The following is a 10,000-nucleotide window of genomic DNA, read 5'->3' as shown; positions in this document are numbered from 1 at the left end:
AGATTTGTTCATAGCTCCTCTATCTCGCGGCAGCAGATGCATTCCTTTTCTTGCTGTCCCGGCCTCCCAGTTCAAGCAAAAATCACAGCTGCACCAAGTCGTATTTCCCCATCTTGAGTCTTCCCTTTCGGTTGCTTCCTCTTCCTCCGATCCTGACCTTTCTCGCATTGGATCGAAAGAATATGGTTCAAGTTCTGCCATAAACTTACGTGTATTAACGACGAAGAAAGCGGAGTACTATGTTGAGACTTAACGATAACAGAAGATTTCAGTGAAAACCAGCTGCTTGCTTGTGCGCAATGACGTCACAACATGGCGGCTGACATTCCTTTTTTGGAAGTAACCGGAAGGAAAAGCAAACAAAATGGCGGGCGTTCAAATTGGAAAAACAACCAAAGATTTTGGGCAAATTCAAGGCCTTTCAAGATGAAAAAGGATTTTTCCTGTTTGTTTAGGTAAAGGACGTTATATTTCGATAATAATAAGACACAGCCTTCAGTTCTCCTTTAAGACTCAAAATCTCGACGGAAAACTATCAGGTCCTAGGCCCCCGACAAAATACTATATTTTTGGCTGATAGCTGCCATTGCGAGAAAGTTAGTTTCTTTAAACTACGGTTTTACTAAAGTTACATTGTTTTAGTAACTAAAATGGAAGATGTTAAAAGTCACTATGGTGAATGACCTACTTTAAGTACCTTTAAGGCTTACTTGTTATGGAACTTGTGTTCGATAACTGTTTTGATGAAGTTTGATAAGAGTCAGACAAATTGATATAAGTTCTTACTTGCACTGAGACTGAAGGCAACACTCCATAATCCTGCGTCGTAACCAGCTATGCAAAATTAATAATGATAAAAACAATAAATATTTTATGCTTTGTTTAAATTCAAATCTCCATCGAGGCTTGTGGAGGAATCCTTCCTCCCATCTAACGAAGCCCGAAGCTTTCTCTTAAAGAAAAAAACATCACAAGTATTTGGCATGAAGTAAAACTATTTGGACTAAACCCGCATGTCACAACTGGCACATCAGAATTTCTGCAATTTATGAATGAAAAGCTCATGAAATCTTTAATCTTCACAGGGTAGATATTTATTTCATAATTCCAAAAAAGATCGGAAATGTTTGAATCCACCACGCCTTCTTCTCAGAGGATTAAAGTGCTGTCCTATCGAAGCCATTGTAAAACATTAAAAAATGTCTGTATGTGAAAAAAAAATGCTCTTTACTTCATTTCAAAGATGTCTTTTTGTTCAAGATACATTCAAGTCTTCAAAATATGCAAATAAGCGAAGTTATAACGTCATAAACTCAGCCAAATTTTGATCAATTGTGAAGAAAAATATATATCTAAACCGATTTTTATCAGAAGAGTGTTTGATTAACTGCTAGATGTGTTGCACAATATGAGCTTGACAATTTTGTTACCATGGCAACATACTAGGCTCCAGAGCTCCCCGACGATTAAGGCTTTTTGGTCATCTTTGGCGTTCCAGTTCAGATCAGTTTAGTATGTATTTGCCAATGGTGCCTCATCTGTACAATCCAGCAAGCGTATAAATATGTTAGGTCGAGTTCTTGGCTTGGTTCAATTTCTCCGAGATCAAAATCATTAATATATTGAAAACAGGTCTGAGTGGACTGGAAAGAAGTGAGTTGCCATGGAAATGGAATTTATAGTCAACTCTATTTGTATACTTGAAGACCAATCGTTTTAAATTATAAAACGTCCTAGCTCACCGCTGGCTGCTACATCAACCTTGAGTTTATCTTGATATGACTTGGTCCCGGAAAATACTTCGTTTGTGGTAGTTTCGACGCAGGATGAGCGATGAACAAAGACAACCTGGTCTGGTACCCTGTACAGTCCACCAACGGAAGTTTTATTTGTATCCCATGTTAGTTTGAATATCTTTCTCACGGAGAGCAGACCTGGGTCGACACCACCGACTGACACTTGGCCGCCGTCAGGATTTCCTGTCAGAATATTGTAGCCGACACCTAGAAATCTAAGACCTTTGGCTGTGCCTACATCCTTGGTAGCATGGGTGACAACGGTAACACCAAGAGTGATGAGAAAAGTGATCAGACACATAGCTTCAGCTTCACTGTAAAGAGAAAAAATAGGTAGCTCATGGGTACACAAGGCTCATGCTCAGTGCAGTTACCAGACCACGAAAGGATTATAACGCATCCCGTTTAAGTTGAAGGTTCTAATGGCGGTTAAACGCTAAACGGGTAATGGATGAATGCTCCAAAATTTGGTTGACTGTTTTCCCGCATGACTGGCATTTAATTACAGTGAAAGCTCACCTTACGGTAACCTGCGATCATACCCTCCCTCCCTACATATATGTATCTCATTTCCTTCTCCAAAATCAAACGCCTGGTCGCAGGTTAGCCTTGCGGTCACTTCGTTATTATGACCAATATTAGTCTGGTCCGTTGAAAGTGATTGGTTTACAACTAGTTTGTGACACACTGGACAGTTTGCATGACGAAAACGAATAGCTTTAACGTGTTTTTCACAAGAACAACTACAACACTGACTTTATTAGACGAAACATTTACCGACCTACCGAAGCTGACGCAACGAACAGGAACCCGACACCTGTTACCACAGTGATTACACCTTACGTTAAGGGCACTTCTGAGACCATCTCACGGGCCCTGCAACATCAGTGTAGCCCACAAGCCTACAACTACGTTACAACACTTGCTGAACAACGTCAAAGACAGGGACGAACCCAACAACAGAGAGGGAGCAGTTTACAAGATCAAATGCTCCGACTGCCAGGCTTCCTACATTGATGAGACAAGCAGAAACCTTAACACGAGACTGAATGACCACAAACGAACCAAGATAAATGGTGATGCCAACAATCACATTGCTGTACATCATCAACTGACAAACCACAACGTTGACTGGGACACTGCTCAATGCTTAATCTACAGTACGAAATATTTTCAACCACTGACTCTGGAAAGCTGTTACACTAACTTAGAACAAACGCCTCTTAAAAGATGTCAACAACCACCGGCACCTTACAAATGACTTTCCCACGACGTAAACGAAACCGACAAACGGACTTCTAATAGACCGACCTAATGTGACTAACTATACACGAACCTCAAACCGACTAATTTGACTAACAATAGACGGATCGAAACCGACCAATGACTGAAGACAAACTTTAGACAAGTCTTTCAGCTAATACCATCATGGCTAAATTTCAACGGACCAGACTTATAACATCATCGACTGACAAACACTATTCACTTGACTCTGAAGATGACTTCCGTTCAGGTTGCCGAAACGTCAGTCACCAACAACAGTTGTTTCCAGAACTACCCTCACCTGGACGATCACACTATACTAACTATAGGCATTCGTAATTGAGTAAAGAAACAAATACAGTAAACACCTGCATATAAGAACAAGTGGACTGAGAACATCCGGCTGAAATTTGGCCAATAAAGCACCATATAAATAAGAGCAAATTCAGCCTGACAAATAAAACATGTTCTTAATATAAAGGGAAAGGGCATTAGACTAAGGAGAAGTACAGTACAGTGAGTGATCAAAGTAATTATGGTGTTCAAGACCATTGCAAACTTTGAGATATATTTTCAAAACGCTTGTACGTCAATTAAACCTATAGTTATGTACAATTTGAAGTATTTGTGAAACCAATTGTAAGAACATTTTAAGAAGACTTCCAGGCTGATTTCTTACTAAGCACCCCTTAAATAAGAATACGATCATCCTGTAACCTGAGATCAGTGTTCTTATATGCGGGTGTTTACTGTATCGAGAAATAATGTCGAAATATACTCCTTTTTTAATTCAAAGTGCCCGTAATATGTCATGTCGTTGACATCTTTCCATGGTTAATATTTTTTTAGAAATGCAATAGACCTTTCCCGCATTCCAACAAACAATGGCACCGTGATCGGCTCTTAGTTGGCTTGATAACTCAGTTGGTCAAGCATGCAATGCATAGGTATCACAGATATGCCGTTCAAGCCTGAATTTTTTTCAGTTGTGTGACGTGTATAACTGCGATGATCAATCATGTTTTCATATTTTTCTTCGGAGTTCAAATACATGAATCTCTCATGCAGTACTTGTAAAATCAAACACAGTACAATGGTTAGTTACCTAAATTCAGTGAACCAATCAGAAAGCTAAAATCCATAATTCGAGAATGAGAAAATAATATCTTGAAACAACAAACAATTAGCAATTACATCGGTGCAACGGGCTCATACATTCTATATAAGCTAAGGAAATAAATAGTTCACGTGCATCAGCTGCGAAATTTATTTTGGTGTTAATGTTTACCCTTTTAAGGGAGGATTTTATCAAAAACTGCTCAGTTTTCTTTAATTACAGGTATTAATAAGGAAAGACAGTCTCATAAAAATTCTTTGACTTGGGCCATTTTAGTTTCAATACGAATAATACGCAAATTTTTTTTTGTTGAATGTGAGATACCTTTAAACTTAAAAAATGAAGCCACATTTTTAGGTTGTCTAGTTCAGACTGGTGAGGCATATATGGATTTCAGATTAAGATTACAAAAACATGTGGCTGTTAATCAGATATACCACAGTAATAGCCCATTTCCCGAGTTGCCTTAAGCGCCTATCAAAGTGAGACCTGGTGCACAACCATTCATGTCAAAATGAGTATAATTTGCATGTGCATAAAATCCTATTTTCATATGAAAGGATGGGCTCGACTCGCTTTGAGAAAAAAGCTAAATATAATTCGGAAATGGCCTATTGCGTTCGAGTGAATGGAGAACGCATCCTAATTTTGTGTTGGTGTGATGTGTAAATGCTGGGTGTGCTGCGTAGCAAGCAAATCTACAATCCTGGCCAAAAATAATGGGACAATTTCCTACATATATCTCAAAGTCTTTCTCTGTCCCCCCTCCCCCTCGCAATGTTGTTACGCTGCTGTGTTTATGTACAGTTCGAAGGATCCCAGCAGCTATCAACATTGCGAGGGGGAGGGGGGGGTTTCTGAAAATGACGATGAGAGCTCCAATAAGGTTATGGAGACTGCTTATAGATGTGTAAAAGAAAAATGTACAGTGCGTCGGCCATTTTGTGTTCTGTCCCGTAACTTTTTGGCCAGGATTGTAGCCGACCCAAACATTTTTGCAGGGGCTGGGGTTTCGTTTTCATAATACCAACCTTGATTTAAGGTACGTACTCACGTTGAAATTTGTCTGTCACGCCAACGAGAAATCGGGCTGTACATTTCTGTGTGTTTTCAAAGTTCTAGCTACCTTTTCAATGTTCTTGGAAAGTGAAATTCCTGTCTGTCCTTTCACTGAAGTAAGTCGTAATGTTGTTTAAGTCTTAAAGAGGCGTATGAGTTTACTGGTGTATGCTGATATCAAACAACAAATTGACGTTTTGTTGTCAATAATCTTCTTGCTTTCGATGCTGTACTTGGTGAATCAAAAGAAAACACGAACTGGGCAGTCAGTGTTCCCAACAGACATTGAGTAACATGACCATGGCTTGTTGTCACCAAATAAATGTATTGAGAAGTTTAGCTCCGCGGCCATTGTGCCGCAAAATAATTGTACCGAGTTGTTTTGCGAATTTGCTCAGCGGCCATTGTGTCACAAAATGAATTTGTTGTTTTATAGCTCGTCAGTTATTGCACCATTTCATCATGATTTGTGACTTCGACACATTCCAATAAAAGTTATAGTTTGAAGACTTGTTACTGGGTTGCCAGACCCAGTCGGAATCTGCGTTTCATTTCTTTTCCGTGTCATGAAAAGTCTTTCCTGTCCCTCCCCTGCTAAGTGGTCTCTTTGTGTGTAGAGTCTTCTGCGTGTATCTTGATGGGTTTCAGGTTGTAGTAGAAAGGCGTAGATTTCTCTTGTTTGACACGGTAGAATATTTTATTAACCTGCAATGGCGTTGAAGATTGAAATGGAAATGGCGTTTTGGAGGATCTTTAAACAAAATGTACTCTTATGGAGCTAAAGAATGGAACGTAAATTGGATAAACAAGACAGGCGGTGAAAAATAAATATCTGGAATCTTAAAAGCGACGAGTAATGGACTTCGACAATAATCTGTCGCCCGTCGAGCCGTAATCAAAGTGAGCTGTAGTTCTAATATTGTACAAGTGTGGTGTTTTGTACAACACTGAAATCAAATGGAAAATTCTCTAGTACCTTTTGGGTTTAACAACGACATTCGCTGGAATTGAACACCTGTTGCCTGGCTTATTCATATTTGTGCTCAATTCTGCACAGTCTTCCTGTAACAATTGGAAATTTCACTAATTCTTGTTAGTCAAAAATTATTTGAAAGAAAGCTTGTTGCCCATTTTTTGCTTGATAATTCAAGTAAAGGGTTTCGTGCTGAACACTGGTGGGAAATTTGTTTAGTTGCGTTTTTGACACGGAGCGTGTTGGCAGCTTGTTTTGTTGTAATTGCGTATGGTAATTTGACACGATTGAGTTTCTTGTCTTCACCCACGTAATGAAATTGGAAGGTGTTTTTGCCTCTAATAGCAAATATGTTGTTTGTTTCAAAAAAATATTTCGCTGGAAAAGGTGGCCTTTATGAATTCATCATGTTGTGTAATATGACAGCTTAACTGGATAGTTTATATGGCAATAGTAAAGCATTTTCGGGTCAAAATGAGGTAACGCGGCCTCGTGAATTTGTTATTCCGGGTCTGCCGTAAACTTGATTTCCACTCTCAAAATTACCTCCAGAACCTACTTTTTGCGTAGAATAAGCTTTTGGAATGATGTTCTTGTCTTCTGTGGTGATAGCTGACGATTCGGGCACATTTTGTGAAAAAATATTTATAACGGGTCACACACGAAACTTGATCGCCCGAACTTGCCCTATGATGAATAACATCCACTTGACCTTTTGACATCCCATTGAAAAAAAATTCGTAAAATATTCGCGGACCGGTCTCCTTCTCAAAAATTTGAAAGGATGATTGCTAACCAATAGAGAAAGATTTTCACAATAACTAAAAATATCTGTGTTAACCATGCGAATTCGACGAAGAGGTAAATGCGACTAAATTTGTTGCGTGCGTTGCTATTTTTGTGATTTGATTGTTGTGCAAATTTTGGCAGAGAATATGAAATTATGAAAAAATATCTACGGACAGATCGCTAAAAAATCTCTATTTTAAGCGGTTATTTGAACATAAAAGATGCAACGCTTGACGAGAAATAATAGTTTTCTTTATATTTGAAAGAAGAAAAAATTCGCGGGAATCGGGACGAGGTGAAAATGAGTTAACAAATTTGCATACGTGCGTTGAAATGTGATACCCGAGGAGACAGGAATTTTATTTCTCTGACAAATGATTTTGTCATTGTAGTGTAAGATGAAATTTATTTGGGAAGCCAACAATATTTCTTTAACTTCCTGGTTAATCCAATTTATTGCTACGACTTGCTAGTGCGAAGATTGTTTACATGAAACTCACGCTTTTGAGTGTCATGAAATTACATCATTTGCGTGACACTATATCTCTTTACTCTATTCACAATACTCAAAATCGAAGCTTGAAGCCAAAACATTAAAATAACAAATCTCGTACACAAGGGTATGCAGGTGCACAGGACCCTGGATCCCAAGAAGCAATAATAAATGCCGTTGAACACTCACTCTCCGCCCAGGCTCTGATCACCGCCAAGGGGGAAGGCGGAACGGCCCACCCTCCCTACCCTGTCTTTGCTGAAAATTCGGGTTTGGATCGGGAATCGATTACACTTTCCTCCTCCTCAAGGGCACTCGATCAATTTTCCCATATCTTAATAACAATGAGTGTGAGTAATTGAGTGTTGTGAAATAGGATGCTAACCCAAAAACATTCAGATAGTAACAAACTTCATATTTATTAACCATTTCTTCTGCTTTTGCGCTTGTCAGCATTGTGATTTGCGATAATATAATTCGCAAGTCTGTTTTTGTATCTCATGGATGTTCAGATTTTCAATTACATGGCCGCTCAACCTGGCGATTTTGTAAATAGTTCACCCTGAAGGCAAAATAGATACGTTCTCAGGAACCCGACAAGAAGGCTTCCTGACCGGACAGGTGAAATGTAAATATTCAGTTAAATATTAAAACAAAATTAAAAACCAAAGACGTTGTTTTACTCTGAAAACGACGAACGATAAACATTCTTTCCCGTAGTTATGGTTGCCTAGCACGTGATCAATTTCTTCCTTTTGACAAAATATCATAAAAGTCAGAGACTGCAGAAATCTTCGTGTTTTTACGATAAATTATCATAAATCTTTCGATGAGAATTCGATTCAGAGCTATATATGTAAACTAAGTTGTTATTTTCCTTCATCTGTCTTTTGGCTTGTCAATTTCTGTTAACTCCTGGCTTTTACGGTACTTTTTGGTGGCATCCCGGCGGATTAGACTAACAAGAAGAGGAATTCATGAAGCGGAAACAACATCTTCAGTCCTTTCTTAGTGTGTGCAATAAACATTGGCTTAGTGCAACTGCAAGACATCCTGGAAAACGTCCGTCAGAGCAATTTGCAGTTAGTTTTTTGCAGACTATTTATTTAAAGAAGAAACGAGTGAATCTTACTCAAGAGCGTGTTTTGTTATCTTTAAACTGAATTTATTACCAAAGCTTAAGAAACTAAACGACCTCAAAATGGGACAAGACATTACAAAATAATTAAAGGTGTGAACGTGTGAGCCAAAGGGCCTCTGCTGGCGCAACATGTGGGTGACCCTCAAATGGTCTTCATGACCCCTCTCTTGAAAAAATTAACTGGAACCCTGCAGTTCAATACCACCCAATTCAGTGCCTTCTGTTTTTGTGTAACAAGTACCACAGGCAACCCAGTGTACGCTTTATGGAGCATCTAGTTAACAATAAGGTAGGTAAAAAGTCTGCATACGAGCCAAGTGGCCCATCAACCCGGACCTTATCCTGGTTTCTGTAGCATTAAGCGACCAGGCATGGATGGGATGTTAGTCCATCGCAGGGAATAGCATCATGAAAAAAACTAAAATAACCAAGTTTCTGTTATCACTGCATGCGAATCATTGCCTCCCTTATAATTATCCCATTTTTTGCATCTTTATTTTCGCAAAATTTCAAAAGACCTCTTTTTAGCCAGCGACTGAAAGGGAGGACGCAAATATAAAATTGACAGTGGTCACATCCTGGCCGAAAATTAATATAAATATCCCTTTGTGGGTCTGGCTCAAATTCACTTTCATCCCAAAAGGTACCAATTTAACAAAACTGCCTCCTCATATTTATCCGGCTTATAACCTGGAAGGTACTGAGATAACTTTAAAATTTTAAATTTTAACCCTTAAAAGGTACTTTTCCCCTTTTGGTCGAACGCATTTCTCTAATCACCTCATTACTGCTATATATAGTAAACAGAATTAAGAATAAAAAGTGAAGACGTCTAAGACTCCTAAAATGTACCTATTTAAATTAAAAGGTAGTGATCAATCGCAACATTGTCTCGTTTTAGTCTGCTAACCTTTACAATTCGCTGGGTGCCTCCGATATCTCTGGTCCAAGTCGTTTAGCGTTGGTATGGAAAACGAGATTCTTTCAAAGTATATATTAATCTTAATTTGTTATTCTTACAGCATCTGAGATAATTTGTGCAAGTGGCTGACACGCTGTTTGCTTTAAAGTTGTATTACGATTGGACCAACAGAGAGGTTGAACGCATGACTACCACATGTAGATACATGTAAGTCAAGGCGGGTGTTCGAATTTAGTATTCTTTCTTTTAGTTAATTTTTTTTCTGTCGGTAAAGTTCCAAATCCCACAGCGATATTTGGGCGTGGAAGACACTGGTACCGCTGATAAGACAAGACAAGACGAGACTTTATTTACTTGAAAAACATAGAGTTTACGTAACCTGCGTATCTTGACGGGTATTAGTAATAAATAAATGAACATTGTTAGTTGTATTAGTAATAGATAAAC

At 38.6% G+C, this 10,000-nt stretch overlaps 1 protein-coding gene across 1 annotated transcript in view; it reads right to left on the bottom strand.

Moving 5' to 3' along the window:
- LOC137997856 (uncharacterized) overlaps window positions 1-9,698 on the bottom strand; it is a 15,860-nt gene extending 6,162 nt beyond the window's left edge. The window contains exons 1-3 of the mRNA XM_068844155.1: window positions 9,542-9,698; window positions 1,743-2,110; window positions 787-834 (exon numbers count right to left, since the gene is read on the bottom strand). Coding sequence (XP_068700256.1) covers window positions 787-834; window positions 1,743-2,097 — 403 coding nt within the window. The 5' untranslated portion in view covers window positions 2,098-2,110; window positions 9,542-9,698. The remainder of the gene's footprint in view (window positions 1-786; window positions 835-1,742; window positions 2,111-9,541) is intronic.
- Between the last annotated feature and the right edge of the window lie 302 nt (window positions 9,699-10,000).

Source organism: Montipora foliosa, chromosome 3, assembly GCF_036669935.1.
Source record: "Montipora foliosa isolate CH-2021 chromosome 3, ASM3666993v2, whole genome shotgun sequence".
Classification (NCBI taxonomy): Eukaryota; Metazoa; Cnidaria; class Anthozoa; order Scleractinia; family Acroporidae; genus Montipora; species Montipora foliosa.
The sequence above is the reverse complement of the archived record's forward strand: the minus strand, read 5'-3'. Positions and strand labels throughout refer to the sequence as shown.